This window comes from Oryctolagus cuniculus, chromosome 3, assembly GCF_964237555.1.
Source record: "Oryctolagus cuniculus chromosome 3, mOryCun1.1, whole genome shotgun sequence".
In the NCBI taxonomy this organism is placed as follows: domain Eukaryota; kingdom Metazoa; phylum Chordata; class Mammalia; order Lagomorpha; family Leporidae; genus Oryctolagus; species Oryctolagus cuniculus.
Genome location: NC_091434.1, coordinates 110,850,431 through 110,877,300, shown reverse-complemented (window position 1 = coordinate 110,877,300; position 26,870 = coordinate 110,850,431). Strand labels below are relative to the sequence as shown.

Below are 26,870 nucleotides of genomic sequence, written 5' to 3'. Positions count from 1 at the left end.
ACACCTGGGCTGTGAGACTGTCAGAGGAATCAACAGAAACACAAAAATGGGGAACACTAGGCAAATACATAGTGGTACCAGTAATTCCTAACTGTCGAAGCTCCACCAGGAAACAGAGGTACCTTCGTCATACTCAGATGTCATGACTGAGACACTATCTTCCCACAGATTCAGGGGAAGCATGAATTTATAGATATTTTGAAGATCAGGGAGTGTCCTCATCACCTCAAAGAGTATCGGAATAGTTTGGCCAGTAAAAAACATTACAGAGTGTATTGGACAAGTGTTCTCTGTAATGGTTGACTTAGAGAGATGAAATATTTTGTACCAGGTCATAAAATCCCGAAATGGATTTCAGACTTCTGCCCTCTGGCCCAACCCTTCCAAACTGCATTACATTACACTGCCTCTTTCTCACCATTCCTCTCATTTTAAAAGTCTGATTCAATTATAACCCAGAATATGAGAAGTATTTTTAATTTTTTAAATTCTATGTTATATAGCAAAGGGATTGATTTACTTAAACTTAATGTATTTTAGAGTGGAATTCTACAAACATTTTTGACATCAGGGAAGTGTTTTGACAATCTGGTCAATGGTGAAGGGAAATCACATCTTTGGTGATGAGATGTACTCATTCGAAAGCAGTGTGCCTGATGCCCACTCCAAATGTGTTCTTGCACACATAGGATTCCTTCCAAATAGGCTCTCGTGGCAGAACACATGGCTGAGTTTCAAATGGGCAGAAAAGTCACCTTAAAGCACTTTCCTCCTGTGTCTGGGAACTGACACAATTGAGTTTCAGGCAGAGAGTATTTATTGTGGTCACACCAAAGTCTCTCTTCAAATCCTCCTGCTTTTATAATCAAACAATAACATCTCCAGAGTACAGGTTTTAGCTACAAAAGAAACACATTGGAGATAGATTCAGTGCTCATGGCTTGGCTGTGACAATGTTTTGTCACCTGGGCACCTCTCAGCCTGTTCCTCCCCCTTCCTGAACAGCTTTTAACTTTACCAGGATGGCAAAGCAAAGACTAAGCAAACATCATTCTTTCACCTGATCGTCTGCAAAATGAGTAGAGTGGACATTGTAGCACTGATAAGATGATGGCTAAATGGCTCCTCTCGTATTCTATCAATGGGCTGATGCAGGAAATTAAGACTGACATTGATAAGTTATTTTTTCAGGCACTAGCAACTTTCAAAAAATGAGGATTTCTCTTTAGAAGCAAGAAGCTTTGGCTGCATGTCTCTGACTCATTATAAAATACCCAGTGAGCTCCATGTTATAATAGATTAACGGAAAACCAATAGACAGCAGTCCTTTCTCTACATCCCATCCATTCTCCTTTCTCTCTCGCACACCTCTTCCTTAACGATTCCTGGCAGCTCAGATCACCCTGTACTGAAGATCACTTTCCCACCTCTTTACTCAGTCACACATGTCATTAAACAACTCAATTTTCATCTGCACAATTTGCTTGAGCCTTTACTGGATCTATCATTGTAGCACTTAACACCTCTCTTGAGTAAATGCATTTTCTCAAATAGGTTATGCTTAAGGGACACATCTTTGGGAATCCCAGTGGGGTGGGTGTGTAGACTTCCCTGAGATTTTCATTTTGCACATATGACTGCATTCTTACACTAGAGAGTATCTTGATAGTGTCTTCCAAGCAGGATTATGGAATTTCCAGAAAGCTCCAAGTTGTCCATGTGTAAGCCTCTTCTGTTTTCTAATTTATAAAATAAATCACTGCTACCTTTAAGTCAGTAACTTTTTATTCCTTTCAGGCCTAAGAACTGATGGCCCTAAAACCACTTAACCACAGATAGTTCAATGGATCTACAATGTCTTGTTAACTCAGAATCACCTGTTGTAAGATGAGAGATTAATTTTAGTAATATTTATTATAGTGACTTGTCTTCATATACAGAGAACATCTACCACTTTCACTACTCATCAGTCTTCCTTGCGTTTCAGATTGCCCTGGGATCATCTTTCTCCAGTCTGATATATCTAGAAGTTAATTTAGTGAAGATCTAGTAGTAGAAAAACTCATTTTTGTTTAGCTTTGGAAAGTATATTTATATATTTTCTTGAAGCATAGTTTCACTGAGTATTCACTTCAAGCCTGACAATTATTTTATTTTAGCGTGCTGAATATATAATCCCATTCTTTTGGCTTTCATTGCTGTCATTCAGAAGTTCCCTGAAATGTTGTTATTTCTTAGTGAGTAATCTGTATTTTTCTTTTATTTCAATATATCTCCTTTGTTTTTCTAAAATTTATTTGAAAGGCAAGGGTGGGGCTGCCACCTGCAGTGCCGGCATCCATATGGGCGCCTGTTCACATCCTGGCTGCTCCACTTCCAATCCAGCTCTCCGCAATGGCCTGGGAAAGCAGAAGATGGCCCAAGTCCTTGGGCCCCTGCACCCACATGGGAAGGCCCGGAGGAAGCTCCTGGCTCCTGGCTTCAGATTGGTGCGGCTTTGGCTGTTGTATCCAATTAGTGAACCAGCGGATGGAAGATCTCTCTGTCTCTCTCTTTGCCTCACCTCTCCCTCTGTGTAACTCTGACTTTCAAATAAATAAATAAATCTTAAAAAAAAAAAAAGGCAAGGGGAGGGATGGGAAAAGGCAGCCTGGTTAGGGGGAAGGGAGGGTAGAGGGAAAGAAGAGGGGGCAATATCACCCCCCATCAACTGCTTCACTCCTGAGGCCTAAGCCAGGATCCAGAAATGCAATCCAGGTACCCCAAGTGGGTGGCAGGAACCCACTTGCTTAAACCATCAATGCTACCTTCAGAGTCTTCTGGCAGGAAGCTGGAGTTAGGAGTAGAGTTTGGAACTGAATCCAGGTATCCTGATAAGGGATGCAGGCCTCTTAATTCCCAGTTAAATGCTTGCTTTCTAATTACTTTTTAAATATTGTTTAACAATTATTTATTTAGTTGGAAAAACAGAGTTAAGACATAAGTATTTAGACAGACAGAAAGGGAGAGATCTATCTGATGGCTCCCTTTCCAAATACCTCCAACAGTTGGGGCCTGAACAAGTTGAAGCCAGGAGCAGGAAACTGATTCAAGTCTCCCATGTAGTCGGCAGGGACCTAGCCATTTCGGCCACCATCTGCCACCTCCCAGGGTGAAGATTAGTGGGAATCAATTAGTCAGAATCAGGAGAGGAGTCGGGGTTTAAACCTGGACACTCTAATATGGAAGGTGGGTATCCCAAGGGGTGGTTTAACTACTATTCTAAATGCCTGCTCCATACCTTTTATTGTTTTATTTTCTATATTTTCACAAAGACATGTCAAAGTGTACATTTTTATTTATCTTGCTTAAAACTAATTTGGCTTTCTGAATCTGAAAATTGGTAATGTTCTTTAATTCTGCAAAAATTCTTAAGCATTAAGTTTACAAAATATTAGGTGTGCCTATTCATTCTGTTCTCTATTTTAGGAGTTGCAATGAGACTTACATGGACTCTGTCACCTTTCTTAATGTGTATTAACATCTGTTTCATAGTTTTCACCTCCTTGTTGCTCTGTAATGCATTTTGCCTTTTTGAAGTTTATCTTCTAATTCAGTAATTCTCTCTTCAATTGTGATATATACCATCTAACCAACCTTTTTTCCCCCAAAGTTCTATTATATCCTTTTTCTTTTTTATTCATTTATTTATTTGACAGGTAGAGTTATAGTCAGTGAGAGAGAGAGACAGAGAGAAAGGTCTTCCTTTTCCATTGGTTCACTCCCCAAATGGCCGCCATGGCCGGCACTGCGCTGATCCAAAGCCAGGAGCCAGGTGCTTCTTCCTGGCTCCCATGCAGGTGCAGGGGCCCAAGCACTTGGGCCATCCTCCACTGCCCTCCCAGGCCACAGCAGAGAGCTAGACTGGAAGAGGAGCAGCTGGGAGTAGAACCGGCGCCCATACGGGATGCAGGCGCTGCAGGCGGAGGATTAACCAAGTGAGCCACAGCGCCGGCCTCTATTATGTCCTTTTTCAATTCTGACTGCTCATTTGTTTCTATTAACTTCAATTTCCATTTAAATTTATATATATTAAATATTTTATACTCTCTATTGGGTAATTCCTAATTCTGCAGTCTTTGCAGGACTCAAACTATAGCTTGTCGTTCCTCCTGACTCTCACTAACAAAGTCTTTTACTTCCCCTGAACCACTTGGTGATTTTTCTATTCTGAATTAACTTTCCTTGCAAGTTGATTTGTACATAAAGTTTAGAGCAGGTGCCTCAAGAGAACATTTAAGTTGGGTTCTGACAGATTCTAGGGAGTACTATCAACTTGAGTCTACTTTTAAAAAAAGCTCATGATGATAAATTATAAATATAATCATGCAGTATGACATATCCTCATGTACCTAACACCCAACTTTTTAAAAAAGTATTAAGATACTGTCATTCTTGTTTCATCTATTTCCTCTCCCAATTTCTCATCTGGCATATTAAAAGAACAGTGGAACCATTTAAAAATTTTAAGATGGAGGAATTAGAGGACACAAAGAGTGACATGAGTGTCACCTGATTCACAACCTTCAGAGGAGATTCTTTTTCTTCTTGTTCCCCCATCTAATGCTAATGCTGCATTAAGGCTGACTGAGGTCCTTATTCCAAAGTGTTCGTCTGTAGCTTAAGCTTGTAGTTACTGCTCTTGGAATTCAGCTTTATGCTGGGTTAGTAAGGGAGGCATGGCTTTGATATAACATCTCCCCCTGCTCAGGCCCTTGGCTTTCACCATGTTAATGGCTTAGTTCCTTAAAACCAGACTACAGGTGACACAATGACCTGCTCTCCCAGTGTGTTCAGCATGCAGGACTTTCAGTGCTAAAGCCAACAATGTTCCAGGTCCCAGAGAGCAGCACTCTCTAGGCAAATGCTGATTGTAGCACTTTTTTCCCCTGTAGATTCAAACTTTCTTGCATTTCCTCACCTCTGATGAATCTCAGCATACATTTTAGGAAATATGAACATTTTTGTATTATATGATCTATATTTTATTTTCAATTCTAGTTTTACTTACTGCCTGGCACAAGGAAGTCCTTAGATATACATTTTGTTAAAACTTAGCCCACAATTATATTACATCATGCAAAACATAAAAATATGGATTTTGAGCTTCTGGTGAAAAAAAGTGAAGAACTAGCTACATCGGGCTAGCATTCCTCCCTGTTCAACTGTAGCTGGCCTCCCTCGAATGGGTCAACTTCTCTCCATTCTTCAAAATCCCCATCTCTCAGATAATACATGCATATGTACTTACCACTCAGACTGTATCACTCACTGACTCAGGGACTTATTTGAGGGTGCCATCCCTGCACAAACAACCTACTAAAAGAATCTTAGTGCCTGAAAGGTGATGCAAAAGATACCCTAGTATATAATGTAGAATTCTTAGTGGGGAGGCAAATGCCGTTACTTCACAGCTATGGATTAATATGAACTTGGAAGAAGGCTCTACTATACATTACTCATGTAGCTATGCAAGAGATTCAACCTTTCAGGGCATCTATTTCCTCAGCTGCAAATGGTGACCACAATATCTCACTTGCAGGGTTGATATGAGGATAAAATAAGGCATCACATACACAGCACCCAAGCCAGTGTCCAGCACATAGAAAGTTCTCCATAAAGAGTAGATATTAATTTAAAACATATCCTCATCTTAAGTCTCCCAGAATTTTTTGTTACATTGGACAGCTTTCAAGTTTTTGGGCTGAAGCACATTACTGACTTTGATGTGACCCTCACCTCTCCCTTCCTATGTCATGAACCACAGATAGATTGCCTTTTAGGAAGTTGAGAGGACTGTAGAGAAAAAAGGACTCTGAATAGAGATTTCACTTTCCTGAGCTTTATAGCTTTATACTTGAAAAAATAGGCCCTGGGAAAAAGGCAAAACATACTTACTGTGTCTCAGTTATCAGCCACTGAGTGGGCCCTTCCCCATTGATCACCTGGATTAATTCACCCCACAGAACTGCCTACTGGCCTCTGCCCTGCCAGCTCAGCTCACCTATCTATAGCATGTTACCCTTATCTTTCCCAAATGTCAAAACCTTTCTTTTTGCACTATTCAGTTTCCTTACTGGAAAACATACCAGTCCCATGGATCATTCTCTTAGGGACTCCTGGGAACTTTTAGGGTCTTGTGAGAAACTCACTGCTGCTATATCAGCAACAATTGTGTGTCCTTCTATAAACCATCTGCTTCATGACTCATACCATTTCCCTTAATTTGAAGGACATCTCTCTCTCCTTTGATGATGAAATTGTATCCCTTAGGACAGTGGCTGTCAAACTTTGCTATATATTTGAATCCTATGGCCCAATCCAGTATCCTATAGTACTTCTTAGTTATCATTTTATATGTCAGGAAAGGGAGAGGCAAGTCAGCCTGGCCCAGCCCTGGGTTTTGTAATAATATGGGATATCAATCATGTAAAACCACACCATCTCCTGTATGATCATTTCCCGGGCTCATTAGCAGGGAGCTGGGTGAGAAGTGGAGCAGCTGAGACTCTAACTGGTGCCCACATGGGACACTGGCATTGCAGATGGTGGCTTTAACTTGCTACAGCACAGGGCCAGTGACTAGGATTTCTTGTACTTCCATCTTGATCTAATTCTACTGATTTTGATACTGTCTTAGATTTAAAAGTGAGTGTATTCTGAAGAATTCAAATGATAGAATATGTAGTAATATATACTATTAAGGTTGAGCATAGACTATTAAGGCTGTGGCACAATAATTGGGTTCAAGAGTTCTTTCTGTTCAGATACAATAAACACCTAGATCCTGGTTCTTGTTCTCTAAGTGAAGTACTTGATTCAGAAACCTGTTTGGTCCTTCCTTACACTTCTTCCCAAAGTAACAGATACTGCTACAAACATTTTGATATTAGGCTAGGTCTTCTCTTCTGCTGGGGCAAGCAGCTGTTGCATCTGCAGGGCATCCTTTGAATCTGGTTTACAGATTCCTTGACAATAACCATTGCACATCTTATGACTCTTTTATCCCTCTGCCTCTACTCAAATGCAGGCTGGACATGTTCCTACTATGGATTGGATACTTTCTGGCTGGATGATAAAGACTAAGGCCTGTGAGTTACAGCGATAAAATTTCCACTGTGCATGAGGCTCTAAATCTCCTCTATTTTACTCAACATAGCTTTGTCTACCATAAGGTAAACCGTTTTTCAAAAACAGTTCTTTTTCCTTGCCACTGCTCCTGCTACTGTTCATTATCTGAAGCAGGCTTGGCCCTGTCCTTTCTTCTTAACACCAAATTTTCTCAATTCAGTGCTCTGAGTGTGCAAAACTTAGTTTCCAAAGTTCTGAACTAACAGTAAGACTTCGCCTTGCCCTTGTTACAACACAAATATGTAAGGTATCTGTTTAATCTGTTGCTCTAGTGATGTAAGTTTACAATATTAGCTAGCAAAAATCTAAGAGAGGACAAGAAATAAGGAAATAAAAAGCTCCTGATAAAACTGAAATGCACTGGTTTATGGTGTGAAGTCAGTCAAGTGTAATAATTGAGTATCTATTGTCTTCCTGTATGATACATTAGTAGCCGGCAGGAGAGCTCAGTCTGAGGAGGAAGGGGAGAAAGATGATGCTAGGCTGGGGTGGTAGGATCCTTTAGAGGTAGCATCAGCTCTGGGGGTACAGAGGACAGCACCAAGGCAACTTCACGGCATTGTAAAGGAAAGCTGGAAATCAGGGTTATATCATGTGCCCTGTCATAACACACTGGTGGTAGGAGCCCTTCTGGTTGCTGCAGAATAGGCTGGGTGTACATTCAGCTAATGTATGTGTGTGTGTGTGGGGGGGGTAAGCAGATTCCACTCAACCATGGGGCAGTTAATCATTTGCCCACTAAGCTCCTGTCAAATTGTTCTCTGTAATTCTTTTAGGTTTGTGGAAAATAACACATATTCTTCACTTCATGATATTATACAAGGCCTCCCTCTTTTGGGGGATCGGAGGGAGACACCCCTGCATTCTGCTTGACTTCTTCCTCAAATTCCTCAAGACATTTTTCTCCTCTTTATAAGGATTTCCAACCCCCTCTTTCCATTTATGGAGTAGTAAGAGTCAATGTGCAACCAGAGTCAACAAGCATGAAGACAAAAAGCCAACGTGGTAATGAACAGACAGATAAAATGAAACAGGGCTTTGGATAACATTGTTGAGCTGCTCTATGTCTCGTTTGTGTTTGCCTTCCACTAGACTTTTGATTATATAAGATGATCAAATGGACATAATAACTTAAATAATGGCTTGTCAGTCAGCTTTCTTTTTTGTTGTTTACTAGTGGCTACCAGCAGCTTATTCATATAGTTCTCCACCACTTTGGAGAAGTAAGTGCACAATGTTCTAAAGACAAAATAATGATCTATCAAAAAGATGGTCAAATCTACATCCAGTATTGTAAGTGTTGAAAGGAAATGGCTTAAGGTCTAAATGAACTTAATTATTATCTTGTTACCACACGGGAAATATTTAGAGGTTAAATTGCCATTCATTCTATTTCATTGCAAGAAATTATGAATGACTAATTGACAAAAAACTATATACAGATGAAACGGTTATTTTTCCATTCAATTATTGTTTATAGCCATTGTCTACATTCCCAATAAACTAAGGCCTTTCTGCTTTTTATTTTTAAAGTTCTTATTTAGTTAAGTATTAAGCCTTTTTACTGCAATATAAATTTAAAATGTTATTTCAAAAACAAACAAAAAAGAAAGGTAGAAGGAAGGAAGATGTGATAGATGGAGGAAGGGAATGATATTATGTTTTTAGACTTGTGCATACAAATCATATTGAGTCTGTTAGAATTAAAATAAAAAATGAAATAAAAAGTAAAGGAATACTATCCAACAGAACAGTGATGAAGGAATGTTTATATAGATCATAGAGGAAACTTCAAAATGTTTGTACAAAACGGAATTAAAAATTAAAAGATAATTTGGGTGCAAACATTAAAATTTATGAATATTCAGGATCTTCAAAAAGTTTATGAACAATGTGTTTTATGGAAAAGCCATTCATGAATTTCAAAAATGTCTTCAACAAAATAAACTTGGAATTCCAATTTTCCACAAACTTTGATGTATCCTGATACATATTTGTGTGATAAAGGAAATATTAATATAGAACATAGAGAATATGTGACCACTGAACACTCAAAATGTGGCTAGTGCTATTGAGTTACTAAATTTTTAATTTTATGTTGCTCTAGTTAATTTATATGGAAATAAAAAGCCACATGTGACTAACAGCAATCATATCAAACAGTGCAGATCTAAAGAATTTTTTGTATATTAAGAAAAATCTACATTACTATAGTTCCCTTTAAAAAGAATCCAGTCTTTAACTTTATATACATTATTTTATAGGACCAAGAACTCCTGATTATGGAAAAATGATGACCCAGTGAGGCTTTACATAGTGGCATGTTTGAAGACTATTAAACTTGCATATTAGCTAACTACACAGAACTGATACCAATTTAAACATTTTTCATTAACAACTGTAATAAAGGATCTTTTATGAATAATACTTTTATTCAGACTACATGCATTCAGCTGTTTGTTAAGACTTTTGTATCCCCAAATACACATGAAAAGAATGATGGTATATCAGTCTCATACAGCTGTGGGGGTACAACAACTCTTTGAAACAAACTAAACTTTAGATTGCAGAAGACTGCTGGATATGCTAGACACAGTCACAAAGTGTACATGGTGCTAGGAGCAATGGGATACTGAGAGGTAGCAGATAAAGTTATTCCTGAGGGGATAGGAGCAGTGGATACTATGATACCAGAAACTAGCGATCTGTGACTATAATATACTGGAACATGGCACACAATACTATCTACTATACCCAAATGCAATCAGGAGAAATGCTTCCCTTCATGCCTTGGTGTCTTGTGTAAAGTTAAATGCTCAGCATTTTGATATTCAAAACTATTTTTAGACTCCAAGAAGCAACTAATTCTGCAAGTATCCAAGATGGTCAGTGCTATTAGACTTATCTTCTATCTCCTGAGAATCATGGTCACAATATAAACTCTCCATCACCAGTTACACTCTGGCTGCTGAAAACAGTCAGCCAAGACCCTCTGTTTTGGGAACTTGGGTTCCTTCAGTCTGGCATAATGCACGACTTTAGGAAAATAGCAGAGAAGTTAAATTTATTACAGAAACAAGATTATTTTGATCAGCATTTTTTAACAGGAATAGTGAAAAATATGAGTTGAAGATTCTGGCAAGCCATACTTACTTATTGTATTTAGTTCTATGGGTACAAGGTATTTAACTTACAAAATTTTGTTCAAGAGAGCCATCACACTATATTTTTAACCGACAGGTATTTGTATTAGGTGCTTCTTGAGAGAATTCAAGAAACTGGAACTCTTGAGAATTGATTTTCTCCTCAGAAACAAATTATTTACGCTCAGTATTACTTTCACTTTAGACTGACAAATACTTCTCGTCAGTTCACATGGCATTTCTTTGCAAGCACCTATGTTTTCTTCACAGGTGCTGCTTTGATCCATTTATTTTATGTCTGAGAGATAAAGGTAACTATGTGTGACCATGAACTTGCTGTAGGCATAAGCTATGGTCTCTGGAAGCTTCTGAAAGAAAGTCACATGTAGAAAAGTCATAATCAAAAATGCATCAGAATGCGAGTTTTTACCTATGATGTGGCTCTGGAATGCAGAATCTGCAACTGGACCTTCTTCATCCTCTTGTAAGTTCTCATTCTCCCCTTTTATCTGCAGCAACAAGAAAATACTGGAAGTTATATTAAATCTTCTGCATTACTCAGAATAATGGTACATTCTACTACAATTGTGTGGGTGCGGGCACGTTTACACATGGAAGTTTCTGAGGATGAGTACATACGAATTTCTTTCTTTTCATTTTCCCCCCTCTATGATTTGACTTTATTTTATAATTCAAAGTCTGTATCTGCAGAAATGGAATTCCAGCTTTGAAGAAGATTTAGAGGGTATCTCATTCTATATAAGATTTTAGGGTGACTAAAGATAATATACTACATATGTCTCCATTAAAATACTATAAAATAGGATTTTGGACATTTTGATTATAAAGATATGTTAAATGTTTGAAAAGATAAATGAATTTATGCTGATCAAACATTACACAGTGTATGGAAATATCACAAAGTACCAACATATATGCACAATTTTTATATATGTCTTAAAATTTTCAAACATAAAACATTTATGGTCGGCGCTGCGGCTCAATAGGCTAATCCTCCACCTGTGGCACTGGCACACTGGGTTCCAGTCCCGGTCAGGGTGCTGGACTCTGTCCCGGTTGCCCCTCTTCCAGGCCAGCCCTCTGCTATGGCCCGGGAGTGCAATGGAGTATGGCCCAAGTCCTTGGGCCCTGCACCTACATGGGAGACCAGGAGAAGCACCTGGCTCCTGGCTTCAGATCAGCACGGTGCGCCGGCTGCAGCGCGCCAGCCACGGCAGCCATTGGAGGGTGAACCAATGGCAAAAAAGGAAGACCTTTCTCTGTCTCTCTCACTGTCCACTCTGTCAAAAAAAAAAATTAAAAAAAATAAAACATTTATTTGTTTGAAGGGTGGAGAGTAAAGCAATCTCCTATCCACTGATGCATTCCCCCAAATGCCTGCAATAGCTGGGGATGAGCCAGGTGGAAGCCATTGGCTGGCAACTCAATCCAGGACCTCCTTATGGGTAACAAGGACTCAAATACCTGAGTCATCTCCAACAGCCTCTCAGGGTCTGCATTATCAGGAAGCTTGAGTTACGAGTGGAGCCAGGAGTAGATTCTGATATGGGATATAGATGTCCCAAATGAATATGCCGCACACTTGCCAGCAACTTTGGTTTTCAAACTTATTCAACTCTAGGAAGTATAATTCTTCCAGAGTCAGAGAATTCCTCAAGTTGTTTTATAAAGAATAAAGAAGTGGCCGGCACCGCGGATCACTAGGCTAATCTGCCTGTGGCGCCGGCACCCCGGGTTCCAGTCCCAGTTGGGGTGCCGGTTCTGTCCCAGTTGCTCCTCTTCCAGTCCAGCTCTCTGCTGTGTCCCGGGAGGGCAGCGGAGGATGGCCCAAGTGCTTGGGCCCTGCACCCGTAAGGGAGACCAGGAGGAAGCACTTGGATCCTGACTTCGGATCGGTGCAGCGCGCTGGCAGTAGTGGCCATTTCGGGGGTGAACCAATGGAAGGAAGACCTTTCTCTCTGTCTCTCTCTCTCTCTCACTGTCTAACTCTGCCTATCAAAAACAAAAAAAGAAAAAAGAAGTATATTAAAAATATACTCACATCACCTGACTTTCCTGCAATAGAATTCTGAGTGATTTTTTTTTAATTCTTCCTACAATGTAACAAAGTGACTATGATGTGTACATCAGTGAACTACGGCACCGAGACACTTTTCTAGACTTTCATGTCAAAGATATTTCCCTCATATTTCCAATGGAACACCCAGACGCTTGACAGGAACAGCATCAGATCGAAGTCAGGATAGAAACTCATGAAGTTAGTTTGTACAGATGAGAAATGAGAACTGTGAGGTCCAAGATGCTTCCCTAAAATTGTACACAAAGAGGAAATGGTAACACTGACATGAAAACTTAAGTTCTTTCTTCCCAATCCAGCAGTAACAGCAGTAATAGCACCAACAATGACAGTCATAGTGAAAACAGCAAACACTTAAACACTGTGTGGCAGGTGCTGTTTAAAATCCTCACATGCAGGGTTTTACAAGTCTCACAACAAAGTTCTGGAGCAGGTGCTACTGGGAGCTTCATTTTAGAGAAGAGCTCCTATCCCCAAACAACAGAGAAGATGAAGAATTGTCTAAGCAATGGACCTGGGACTCAAACAAACCAAGTCTGACTCCAGATTTGTGTTCCTCTGGGGGACTCTCTTCTTAAATTTCCACTCAGCTATGACTATGCTTTTGTAGACCTGGCCTCAGTCCCCAGATACCTTGTGTTCCTTGGTGGGATGATTCTAGCTCCTTAAAAACACATTTCAGCAGTCTCCTGGGCAGCCAAAGATAATAATGTCAGCTATGCAATGTGATGGGGTTCTTGCTCAGGTTTATACACTAGAGATGGACAGTGAGCTTGCTCAGGGGTTTAAGTTGATATCAAGAAACTATCACTTTATACTTGCAATTTACAAATTAAGATGGTTGCATACTGACCTTGGGCTAGATTAAGGCTTCTACTTTTTCCCTCCTCATAATTAATGGAATAAGACCAATTATTCACATTTTCTGACTAGAGTTCCATTATTATGATGTAATTAGTGATGGGGCTAGCATTGTGGCATAGCAGGTTAATCCTCTGCCTGCAATGTTGGCAACCCATATGGGCATCTGGTTCGAGATCTAGCTGTTCCACTTCTGATCCAGCTTCCTGATAATGTGCCTGGGACAGCAGCAGCATATGGTCTAAGTCCTTGGGCACCTGCACCCACATGAGAGACCCAGAAGAAGCTCCAGGCTCCTGGCTTCAGATTGGTGCAGCTTCAGCTGTTGAAGCCATTTGAGGAGTGAACCAGCAGATGGAAGACCTCTCTCTCTCTTTCTCTCTGTCTCGCCTCCTCCTCTTTCTGTAACTCTGACTTTCAAATAAACAAAACATATAAAAATAAACCTTTTTTGGGGCTGGCACTGTGGTGCAGTGGGTTAATGCCCTGGCCTGAAGCGTAGGCATCTCATATGTATCCCGGTTCAAGTCTTGGCTACTTCTAATCCAGCTCTCTGCTATGGCTTGGGAAAGCAGTAGAAGATGGCCCAAGTCCTTGGGCCCCTGCGCCCGCGTGGGAGACCTGGAAGAAGCTCCTGGCTCCTGGCTACTGGCTTCAGATCGGTGCAGCTCTGTCTGTTGTGGCCAATTGGGGAGTGAACCAGTGGATGGAAGACCTCTCTCTCTCCCTCTCTCTGTGTAACTCTGACTTGCAAATAAATAAATATTTATAAAAAAAAATAAACCTTTTTAGAAAAAGAATGTAAAATTGGTGCTTAATCTGTACCATTCTAATAGCTGGAAGGTGGCAAATGTAACAGGGTATGTAGGCAGCCAGCTCAATTCCCACGTTAGGAGAGGTTGTTAAGGGGTGGGTATCTAAAGACCATGCTTATCACTTTCTTTCTGCTCAGCAGTCTGCCCTGTGGGCATTTCCCCATTAGCACCTCCAGGTAGCAAATGAAAGAAGAAAAAAAGTCTTCATCAACTGTTTCTCATAGTGCATCTCTGTGGGTGGCAGAGGAAAAATACTGTGAATGTGACTGAGACTAAAGTGTAACTAATCTGCCTATAAAGTTCATTCAGCTCAGAGCTCTGTGACAAGTTTACTCAAAGATCCATTGAGGAAAGGATTCCCTAAACACCTCTATTATGAGAGCATTCCATACCCACTTACAGAAACATCAAAGATTTTTTTTTCAGTTCATTCCAGAACTTAAGACAATATGTTCCATATTTACCTCAAATATTTTCTTTTAGTTGTCTGAAATTTATCCATTTCACACTTGCAGGGGTTTTTTCTTAACCCACTGGAATATGGGTGAATCAAAATCTGTCAGTCTGTTAAGTTCTAAAATCAAATAATTAAAACAAAGTTCTCATCTTACAGGGAAAGCAAAAGGGCTCTGAGAGGGGCACTGGCTAGTTCAAAGTCACATAGGGTTTCATCTTCAGAATGGATCCTTTTGCCACTGATACACTTTTTTTTTTCCCCCCACAGTGGCTCATGCAACAGGTATACTTTCCCGATCTCCCAGACCTTAGATATGGAGACAGTATTCCAAGAATCTATATAGTTCATTTTTAAATTAAGTGTAGCAAACATACATTCTCTCTCTCTCTCTCTCTCTCTGTGTGTGTGTGTGTGTGTGTGTGTGTGTGTGTGTGTATTTGGTGCTTTGGTGCTCTTCCCTACTAGTCCCTAGCCCTTTTGCAGAACTTCACTATCCCCTTTCTCCAAGTATCATATTTAAGAAAGAAAGCAGAAGCCATCAGCTGTCAGACAGTCTGACCTGTCAGACCCTTGTCAGAGCCTTTCCAGAGCTTTATGCATTTAACAGCACATGCTAAATATGGTCTCTGGAGATTTGTCAAAGAATCTGGGCTTGCATACAAGGCTATTGGTCTCTTCCTTCTTTCTGCTAGCCTGAGCTGAATGATCCACGAGGGGCAGATGAACCGTGGGAGGAATTTTTACTTTGAAAGGGATGGATGCAGAAGCAGTAAAGGAATAGAAAATGGGGAGTATCCTATAATGTCTGACTCATCAGCTCTAATTATCCATACAAATAGACTTCATGCGCAGTGGTGAGTAATTAGAAAAAACCCTTTTGTCTGTAGAAATGAGAGGCATAATTTATTCTGGCAGATTACCCTTGCTAATTATATTTTTCATAGGATGAAATTTACATTAATTTTAATTCTTGATTACATAGCAGCTGGGTGTGGGAACCTTCCTGGCAGGTAACTGGATGCTAGATCAAGATTAAGAATTTGCCACGGGGCTGGTGTTGTGGCTCAGTAGTTTGACCTGCAATCAGTGATGTCAGCATCCCACACTAATGTCACAGCTGCTCCATTTCTGATCCTGCTCCCTGGCTAATGTGCCCAGGATAGCAACAGAAGACAACTCAAGTACTTGGGAGACCCAGATGGAGTTCTGTGATCTTGCTTTTGGTCTGGCCTAACCTTGGCTGTTGCTGGTATTTGAGGCGTGATGCAGCAGATGGAAAACCTCTCTGTCTCTCCCTCTCTCTCTTTCAAATAAATAATGACCCTCTGCCTTTTAAACAAACAAATAAACCTTAAAAAAAAAACTTGCCAAAGAAAGGCACACGTGGGATAATTTTCAAAGCACTTGGAAAATATGAAAAGGGTGATAAAACCAAGAAGTCTGTCAAGTGTCTGGCTCATTAAAGACCAGTAGCTGGACATTTCTCAGTAATTGCTGTCCAGGAACCTAGACAAGTCAATGTCAGTAATGTCCCATTTGGTAAGAAGTAGCAAGTGACTCACAAGTAACTATAGGCTCTCTCTGGTGTCTTTCAAGGATGTACCCATGAGTCCTGTTCATCTTCTGGGACTCTGAAGCTGTAGTGGAAACTACTACAAATGTCCCATTTAGTGTCATTACATCTACTGTGTTCTATTAACCCCTACCACTAGAAGGAAGAAATAGAAGTAAAAGAAAAAAAAATCACCAAAGATCAATTTTTACATGTACAATTTCATAACTAAACTTAGTATTTAGGAAACTTCATGTGGAACTCTGTACATATTTCTTCTCAGAATCAGCTCAACACTAACGATTTTCCAAACAAACATTTTGATGCCAAAGCACATTTAAAAGGAAAACATCATAATTAATCTGTGTGAAAGAGAGTATCATCTTGGGAGGGAAAATTTCTGGAAGGGAAAGCTTGGGAAAAGGTGGTCATTGGGAAAACTCTGCAGGAGAAGAAAAAAGACACATTCTTAAGTCCATCAATGTAGAACAAAATCTTCCAATTAAAGAAACTGAAATCACAATATTTGGCAGAACTTAAGATGATAGTTTGTGTAATTACTCTAATATTTAATTATTATAATTACTCTATTATTTATCACCACAGTATTATTTTAATAGATAGTATTTGGTGGTTTTTTTATGAACAGATGTGCTTTTTAGATTGTGTGACATTGGGTGAAGAGAACACCTTTAAATTAAAATATCCATACCAAAATGGTCATCTAATTCTGTGCATGATGAGGTATATAATCCCATTAATTTTGTTAAAATGATTTTTATTTTTGGCCAGTGGCAGTTAGACAGGAGCCTGGAGCTATCACCCTTTGAGACTTATCATTTCAGAAAATCATCTAAAGACAGGAAGGAAGAATTAACAATGTGTAGTAAGCTGAGTGTACCTCTCTCTGACTTATTGACTTCATGCCAATGAAGTATTACTGGGGCAAATCTTTTCCCCATTTTATTTAAATTATATAAAGTCATTTCAAGTACAGAGTAAAATGGCCTCTGGTCTAAATCACACAAAAGCTAGAGCTAAGTGGTCTGTAAATGATGGTAGAAATGGAGACATAAGCCTCTAATTAAAGCTCTGAAAAGAGAATTAGATTTAATTCAACAAAGCACTAATGGGAGTTTTACACATATTTTAGAATGTATCTAACAATACTAAAAAGTGACATGCACTTACTTGTGAACTAAGTAGCATTTTGCTACATACATGAATTTCTTACACATACGGAAATAATCTATTACTACAGTGGATTAAAATCATTAAAATGTCCTAGGATTTTCATAACTAAATATAATCTTGCTTTGTAGAGTATGGTATATTATGTCTTAAGGCTGCTGAACAGTGGTTTTATTCAGGAAAAAAAGTATGATATGTAACATGTTATATACAGCTATAGTTTTCACCCAAAATAACTAGCATGAGAAAAATCTTTATAACTCATTCTAAAATAAGCAGATAGCAAATTTACCTTGAATCCTCACAGGGGAAAATTCTTTCAAAGTCTGGATTTTAAAAGGTTCACAAGTATTCACATTAATGTGCTTTAGTATCACAATATATCTTATTTTACATCTAATCTTCTTCCTGATATGCTGATAAATACATAATAAATGGGTTTTTACTGCCACTCTTGTACCAGCCCCAACGGATACTACAGCAAATGTCCTCTCTGAAATTAGTAATTTCAGCCAAATCCACACTGACAATTATGGAGATGAAACAAAAAGCAATTCATCTTACATTTTAAAAAAATGCCTAGCTGGTCATCTATGTGGGTTAACAACATTCCTCTATTTGGAAAAAGCTTCCCAATATGATGAGTGTCCTCTTGCAGCTCATCAGAAAAATTAGCACATGCCCATTGCTGATGTGTATTTGGGTGGTGAGTGAGCCTCTGTACTTCACGGAAAACACAGCGTTTCCATCAGATATTCTCAGAATACCAAAGAACCCTTATTGCTAGCCTGTGAAAGCCAGCAGATGAGAGAAGAAAAAGCATGGCAAATTATTTCAGCATTAGGAAGTAACACAAAAGTAAAAATGAAATTGTAAAAGCCAAAACAGGCTCTCTTTGTTTTCTGGGTATTTCATACAGTGAAGATGCACCCTAAGCTGTCAGATCCATACTAAATGGGGCATAAATGGCATTCCTCTGATAAGGGGTTCTGTCAGGCTATCAAAGTTTTCCATCAGCTGGATTGAATTTCCGGCATATTGCACATTTCCACGCGTTCATTCTTTCTTTCCTCACAGTGACACTACAAGGACACCCTTAGATATGCTTACAATTTGTGGTTTTATAATGCAGGGACAACTACATTTTTAAAGAAGGGATGACACTGTAAAAGCAAAGAGCAAAAATGAGGAACATTTGCAGCGAACAGTCTGTGTGTGATTTCACAAAGTTTGGAAGCCTTTATAGTTTTTCAGAGACAAGAGCTATCTGAATAAAAAAAAAATTAAATGTGAATTGTTTCAAATTAAAATCTGCCTGTGGAACTCTTATCTAAGATACGCTTACGCTTAACATTGAGGAATTGTAACTAATAATTAGTAACTGATAATGCCAAACATAATTACTTTTAGGATCTCCTCTACTCTTGAAGCACACCAGGAAAAAATGTATAATTGCTTTAAATTTCAAGTTTTCCCTCAGTAAATGATAGTATGGACTATATTTTATAATTTCCTTAGTGAAGTACAAAAATAAGTGGATATTATAATTCTATATAGAAAATTTGGGGGGAGGGTTAAGTGCTTTAAAATGTATTAAAGGGAACAAGGGCAAACACCACCAAATCAATTATATAAGAACATAAAGAACATAACCAAAGGGAGTGCAATTTCAGGCAACTTTAAAACAAAAATGTTTTCTGAATTGAGCACCCTCTAGGGAAATATTAAAACATCTCTTTATTTTTTTTTAAGGCAGTTCACTCCCTGAGTTCTGAACCTCATAATTAAAAGGCTAAAAGAGAAGGAGCCAAGTTCCAAAAAAGAGTTTTAGTGTTAACACTGCTTGTCTAGGAAGGACGAAATTGGTGCTTAGAATTCATAGCAAATGAACAATGCTGAGACCAAATCATCAACACAGCCAGGAGTCTCTTAAATTGCTTAGCATTTTCACTTTTAAAACCATGTTCATTCCTTATTTATTTTTTTTCTTTTTTTTGCTGGTGGTGTTGGAATTCATCACGAAAACAAATATCCAACACGAGGTATCATTTGAGAATGACACTGGCAGCATCAGCCTCCTGCACTGCTCTGGGAATGCACTCCATTCTGAAAACAGCGCTGGGAAAGGCAGTGTTCCCGGAGGGAGCCAGGCCCACTCGCTGTCTAGCTGCCATCTCACGGCTGCGGTTGTCATCAGCCTTTCTCTCTTCTGAAATCTTATTTTTTACAAACTCTCTCCTCTCCTCCACCCCCAGTCTCTTTTGTACATCCATTTGCATCAGCAAAGGGTAGGAAGAGCTCCAAAGGAAGCACTCTGTAACTAGGATGGTGGAGCACTTACCAGGGAGTCTCTCGGTGTTTCCATGTCGGCTTTGGTTCTGGTGTTTTTCTTGTGGTTTCCCTGTGAGCTGATGGAGCTGCCACTGAGACAGGAGCTCTGGGAACTGCCCTTTAACACATTCCTGCAGGAAATATCATTTGATCCACTTTCTGTCTGTTGAGCTGCTTTCTTATCAACTCTGCAGGTAGAAAGTGATTCCTCTGATAAATTACATTGCTCTTCTTCATTCACTCTCCTTTCCCCAATCCTTTAAAGTTTAAAGTAACCTCCACATATCTCTTTTTCAACCTTTGTGTGACAAATGTTACTCACTAGCCTTGATTAAATTTTCAAATATTCAAGTAGGGTGTCAATTTAGATTTGACAATATAATAATTTACTTTTATAACTTCTTGTGGGGAGGGCAAAAATAAAAACCACTGAGAAGTGATTGCTAAACATATTTCTGCCTTAAGATTGGCAGGAAATGTAATTATTTCTGATAAACTTTCTAAGTACATGTTGGCTCAGAACAATCAATGAAATCAGTATGCTTTAAAAATCTATGTGTAATTTTCTTCCATTTCATGCCATGTGAGTACATTCATGATTCCTAGTGTAGGTTGAATTCTGTATCAACCTTGATAAAAGTTACCATTCTTTAATTTCAAAGACCACTGGCTTGGTTAACCAAGTAACATGGACTAAATTATCATTTTATTGCTAACTTTGATTTCATTGCTTATATTCCAGTTAATGTATAAAAGTCTGTGACTATGCATTCCTGCTTGAATGAAAAGCATGCTTGACTGATGTTTAACATGCAGGACGTGAACAACTCTCCATCTCAGGGTGAGGGGCCCCCTCTACATTGCCCCTCCTTCCCAATGAGTTACCTGTTCAACAGTTCTGTCATGAAGGCATCGTTTGCTGGACATGTGACAGGGCTGAGTCTACTTCTGGCTTCAAACTTCCTTTGGTTGTAAGTGTTCTGAGGCATTTTCACAGCTGTTTTGCTCTGTGAGCCACTGTCTGCCCCATCTACTGACTCAGTGTCCCTGTTGAGCTCATTTCCCATCTCACACTGCAGCTCAGTTTTCTTTCTCTCTTTTTTCCTCTCTGATTTTAGCTGCTTGTTTCCAAATCCCAGCACTTTCGTGTCTTTCTTCTCCACTTTGGTTTTGGGCACGTCCATTTTCCTGCTACTCAGAGCCGGGAGCCGGCTCTTCCGAAAACCAAACCAGCTGGCGAATGAAGGCCCTGGCTTTTGCTTGGCTTCCACAGAGGTGGACTTTGTTTGCACTTGGCCCTTTTCCACATTTTCCTGAATGCACAACATGACCTTTTCTTCGATTGTGGGTGAGAGGGGGGCTTCCGGGCTCACAGCACCAGTTCTTGTTGTAGAGGCATCTGGATGCCTTCCAGAAGTTTCTACCTTGGATGTCCTGCTTGTTTCAAAACCGCTGGGATGCTGTGTCCTCCCCGGGCTCTGCAGGGTTCGAGGGCAGTCTGTTGGTATGATTGGGCACCTGCAGTGGTCGCTGCCTGTTTCTGCAGCTATGGCCACACTGGGACATTCTCCCTGAGTGTATGTCTGTGGGGCCTCTGCTCCAGGTGGGGGGAGGAGTCCTTCAGACTTTGGAGGGATCCTCAAAGGCAACTTGCTAGGGCTCCCATGCTGGCTAGTACTGTCTGCACTCCCCAGGGAGCCCTGCCTGGAGGATGGGTGGCCCAGGGGCCTCCCAGCACTGAGAAGGCTCTCAGGCATGGGGGCAGAAGGGGTCCTATTCAAAGAGCCTTCCATGGTAGAGTTCTGCCTGGTAAGAGAGTTGCCTCTGTCAGCAGTGTTGGTAATAATCTGAGTTCGGATTTTGCCAGGCCCTTCCGTGGGGGGCGTGGAAGGCTTGTCTCCTGAGTGAGCGCTAAAGCTCTGGCTGCGGGCTTTGGCGCCGTTCATGCCCAGCGCTGGCTTCAGATGTGGTTTACTGGAGGACAGGGATCTTTTCACAGATCTGTTTTCTAATCCGTCTCTTCCATCAGCCCCAGGGCTGCTGTTTTCCAATGGCTCGGGTAGTGCTGTTTCCACGGAAAGCCCATCAGCAACAGTGTCTTGCACTTGGAAATCTAGAGTGGCTGCATCTCTTTCCCCTCCAGTGGTCTCAAGGCTTGCTGGATTCTTGCAGCCCTCGAGCTTGGACTTGCTTGCTGCCACAGAGCTTTTAGAGGCTTCATTTAAACTGTCTTTTTCATGCTTTCCTGGGACTGTGGAACTTTTCCTGAGCAACTGGGGAGACTTCATGAGAACTCTGAGCCCCACTGGGAGGCGCGTTTTCAGTCCTTTCTCTTGAGTGTTTGGACAACCATGTGGCGCATTATGGCTTTTGTACGGTGACGATGAGGATGAAGGACTATTCACCTGAGATGATGCGGACTCATTCACCCCTAAGCAGGCAGGCTTGGGGGATGTGGGGATGCTGCTGTCATTCACCTGTCCTTTTCTTCCTGGAGATACAGTTTTGGATGATGCTGTCCCCGGGGCCTCATGGGTTGAAGGGCAATTCTTGGGAGTCCGTAACCCTAAGTCTGTGTGTGCTGTCCCAAGGGTTTGTTGAGAGGTTCTGGGGACACCTCTCTTTGGAGAGGCCTTGGGAGGCCCTGGAGCTGTCATGGCAGGTGAGGTGGAAGGAGTGTATGCAGGGCATCTGGCTTGAGTCACCGTTTCTGGGGTGGACAGAGGGTGAGTGAGGACAGGCTTTCTGAAGGCCATGGAAGGCTTCTTCTTAAGTGCTTCTGCTGTGGCCTGATTGGAAGAAGAAACAGGGGCAGGGGTTCCTTTCAGCAGGGGGCATTTGAAGATGGTTCTCGCAGTTTCACTGGGGCCCCTGGTTTCAGACCTGGCAGATGAAGGGGGTGGTGAACAGTCACGACTAGACCTGACCAGTAGCGAGACTGACCTGCCGGGAGGGGGTGGTGGGGAAGGGGGCTTCACCTCTGCCTCTGGCCCAGAGTCACAGAGTCTGTCTCTCATGGGTGGGTCGCCACTGTTGCTAGGCTCCATGAGGGGCCTAGACCGTGACCCTGGAGTCTGCCTCTTGGAGCACTGGGCCCAGTCCCTCCTGCTGGACATTCTGGAGCTGTGAGGAAGCTGGGCAGGGTGCTTTGGAATGTGAGAATCTGGTCGTAAATCAAAAAGGGGTCCTGGACTTTCGGTCTTTGCGAACCGTGAGAGTTTCACAGGCATGAAGGATGGGGATTTCTCAAGAGTCATGGGGCCGGATGAGGGCCCGAGTGTGCAGGCTTCAGTCTCCACGATTTTTGACTTCTGGGGTGAAGCCTTGCCCCTGGCAGGTATTTTTGTCAGACTTGGCTTCTGACAGACACCCAGAGGTGCTGAGGGCCTTGGATGACTCTGGCATGACATGCTGTGTGTTGGTTTGGTCAGCTTTGGTCGTTCGGTATTTGGTGTTACTGCCCTGGGACTGAAAGAGTCATTGGGTGCCATGGGACTATCATCTGCACTGCCTTTTGGAATGTTTCCCTCAGTTTCCTCTTCTGATCTCTTTAAAAAAGTACAGTCTCTTGCAGCACAGCTTGGTTGGAAAGGGGCGTTTCCCTGAGGTAAAAGTCCAGTGTGTTCTCCCGTGGGTGGAGCAGGGGCTGCATCGATGCAGATTTCATCTGTGGTAACAGTGACAACTCCAGTCTGGTGAGAGCTGAATTCAATGGGCTCGCCATCTTCCGCATCAAATATTACAGTGATACATTCTTCCGAAGAAGTCCTTTTCACCACCCTCTGCTGCTTAATGAAGCTGAATGTCTTTGGCCTAGTCTCTAAGTGGGTGGGCACTTGCTTTTTGTCCTCTTCAGGAAAGCCATGGTGAGGTTTGTCAAGTCCCACGAGCATGTCCAGGTTCTCCATGGATTTGTCAGTGTCAGCAGTCAGTGATAAATCTGAAGGGCTTTTCTCATCACTGCTCTCGATGTGCAACTCATCAAGGGTTTCATTGTCATCTGTGTCCGAAAGCTGGAGACTGAGAGCCACGTGGCCATGGCCTTGGCTGTGGAGACCCCTCTCACTCTGAGTTTGAGGTGCCTGCATGTTTGGGCACCACTTCCTCTCCAAAGGACAGTTGCTGGCACAACGCGTCAGCTTTTCAGGTCTTTCCTTAGGATAAACCGAGGACGTGCCTTCGGAAAAATGTTTTCCATATGGCTCCCAGCCAACTAGACTGTCCGAAACACTGTGGGTTAATTTACTCCCATGCAGCCTGCAGCCCTGACTTGGAACTGCTTGCAGCAACGCTAAGGAAGAGGAGTCATCATCTGCGTTAATGTGGGAACCTGTTTCATAAACAAATGCCTTTTGTGGCTCCTTGCAGGGGCTCCCCTGGCCAGCTGCTTTGCAGGGGGAATATTCCTTGAGGCTGTTACTCTTCACTCCTGGAGAATATATCCCTTCATTCGAGTTCATGCAATCTTTATAACCCCATTTGGTTATCACTGATGAGGGTTCAACTAGTACTTTTCGCTTCTGTAGCTTCCTTAGCCCTTCCAAAATGTGGCTTTCCTTGATTCGAGTAGGAGGTAGTTCATCTGGAGGACTGGTAAAGCCACTTGGGAGTGAAGAATCAACACTTAGCCTTCTATCCCAGTTTTGTGAAGACTGCTAGGAAAGAAAATTAGGCATCAGGAATGATTAAGCCATAGGGAGCACCAAAATATAAAAAGAAAAGTCCACCAATGGATTTAATTTGTGCTATTAATTGAAAGTATTCACATGAAAGTGCATGTATTAATTTGCTAATCCATTCCTTCATTAACTATGCAGCAGACATCGATTTTTGCCAGGTGTTGTGCTAAGTAGCACAGTGACATAAGGACATAGAAAATAAGGGCCCCACCTTCAAGAACAGAAAACCCATCAGGGGAGAGACTTGATCACAACTAACTGTCCATCAAGGGAGCAGAGAAGTGTAAATGGGCTGAGTACTCTGAAGATTTAGAGGATGGAATACACATCCTTTTGGAAAAATCAGGAGAAACATTTAGGAAAGATGTGTTACGTATATACCTAGGCACTCAAAGGCAGATGGGTTTCTTTAGGTTAAGAGTAGGGGGAAATGATTTTTTAGGTAGAAGAGATGAGATGGGCGAAGACCCAAGCTGGAAGGAATGTTTGAGGTGCACTTAGGAAATCACCAGAAAACAACATAGCCTCACCACATAGTATCCTAGAGAGACAGAGAGAATACAGCCAGAAAAATATGTTGGTCTCTATCTTCACCGCCCTCCCATTCTAACATGAGACAGTTCTGTGATTTCACAGCTTTCGTTGGTAAACAATGAACATCAATGAGAATTTTCCGAGGTTATTATATACACATGAATGAACACACAAAAGTACTTGAAAAAGCTGCTGGGAAAATGGAATTAAAAGATAACTTCATTGTGGTGCAAAATATTTTTGAAAATAGTCTTTTGATATGACACATTTTCCATGAACTTGTTGAAGACCGCTTGAATAGCAGCAGGGCATTTGCTATTAGCACCCTATGGTAATTATTTACCCACTCACTCAGAAACACCAATTTCCTGCCCTTCATGCCTTCCTAAATGTCAGCCTCAGTTTTGGAAAAGTGGGAAGTGCTACATGAAAAGGACAGCATTCGACATATTCACATTTTTCACAGTACTGCTAAAGAGAAATGGAAGGGAAAAGAGGGGGACTAACATTTACTGAGCACCTGCTGTATCCTAGCCACCTGCACACCGCTTTAACTTCAGCTTCACAACACCACCTGAGGCAGGCATTAACCTTCCCATTTCACTACAGAGAAAGCACAGACTCTACAGGATTGGTCTGTTGGAGACCATCCAGTTAGGAGCTAAGGTCTGGACTCTGCTTTCTGAGGCTTTTTCTCTATCACTGTGGGTGTTGACTCAGCTTAACAGTAGCTGGAAGGGGGTGTGAACCCAGGCAGTCAATGCCATATGACTTAAGTCAAGTTCAGCCTGCAGGTTCCCCTCTGCATTGGTGAGTGTCACAGCAGAGATCACAGGTTATACTCCACACCATTTCTTGAATGGAACTTGCAGAGAATAAATGACAAGCCAGCACTCGAAGAAATTAGTGCATGTCGGGTCTGACCTAGTGACTTTCCTAAAAGGCTACATAATTAACGGTGAAGGACTTTATGGGAAGAATCTGGTGGTTCCAGAGGTTGTGCTCGAGGTCAATTTCTGTAATAGCAGCTGCCCTCTGAATCACAACCCCATGATCATCTGCAGAAGCTGAAAAGTGTCAGCAGCTTCTGTTGGAATACGGGCTTTTAGTGAGCCGTGACTATACGCTTACATCTAAGGCATTTTTGTGAAAATTATTCTTGCTATCAACAAGACACAAGACAAAACACGTTTATTTGTTTTTAAGCCAAATTATGTCTTTTTTTGGTATGTGTGTGTGTGTGTGTGTGAGCGAAGCAAGATGTATTTAAGTCAGAAACTTCCTGCTGCAGTGTTATGAGGGGACTCCAAGAGAGAAAAACCCAATTATGTATTTTCTTTAGGAAACTCGCCAATGTTAGAAGTTGCTGGGGAGAGATGCTATTTGGAGATGCCAACCCTTCGGCGGGGGTGGGGGTGGGGGGGCTCTTCCCCTATCCCATTAGAAACTCCTCTGGTACTCAAAAGAAATCCCATTAGTGAGTCTGGATATCATAGACTCACTAGAGAGCAGGCTGCCACAGCTTTGGTTTCTAGTAATTTCCCTGATACTGATAGTCATATTGCCAATAAAAAAAGGAAGCCAGGCAAAAGCACCCGACAGGGTCCTGAAAAAGGCAGATGTGCTCAAGCCCCAGAAGATTGGCTTAGCTTTGCTTACCTCTCCTTCCTGCCTCCTCTCCATACCCTGTTTATGGAGCAGCTCAATTCATCCCAGAGTCAGTGGCTGCCAACCTCTCAGGGCCCAGGCTCTCATCCTGGTGACATTAGCTATATCTTCCTGTCAGCGTTCCACAGGAGGTTATAGTGTTTAGTATCCTGATGAAAGCTGGGGCCAATCTTGAAACTTGTGCTGGGGGAAGAATGACTCCCCTGTGTGGGGATGGGAGGGTGAGAGGCATTTCCCACAGTGGGTGTTATTCTCTTCTGGGAAAAGGTGGATGAAGATTGTTCTAAGGAGCAGTTTTCTGGGCACAGTCCAACTCTGTTTCCCAACTAGACACATTTTTTTAAAGGGCATTCTTGGTCTTAATGGGAACA

At 41.4% G+C, this 26,870-nt stretch overlaps 1 protein-coding gene across 15 annotated transcripts in view; it reads right to left on the bottom strand.

Annotated features, from left to right (window-relative positions):
• NCKAP5 (NCK associated protein 5) overlaps positions 1-26,870 on the bottom strand; it is a 1,120,879-nt gene that overhangs the window by 91,253 nt on the left and 1,002,756 nt on the right. For 13 of the 15 annotated variants that reach the window (XM_051849622.2, XM_051849623.2, XM_051849620.2 and 10 more), the window contains 3 exons: positions 20,504-24,273; positions 19,629-19,806; positions 10,744-10,822 (listed from right to left, as the gene is read on the bottom strand). In XM_051849622.2, the coding sequence (XP_051705582.2) occupies positions 10,744-10,822; positions 19,629-19,806; positions 20,504-24,273 (4,027 nt within the window). The remainder of the gene's footprint in view (positions 1-10,743; positions 10,823-19,628; positions 19,807-20,503; positions 24,274-26,870) is intronic. The other 2 variants (XM_008258494.4, XM_070071012.1) reach the window with 1 other exon arrangement.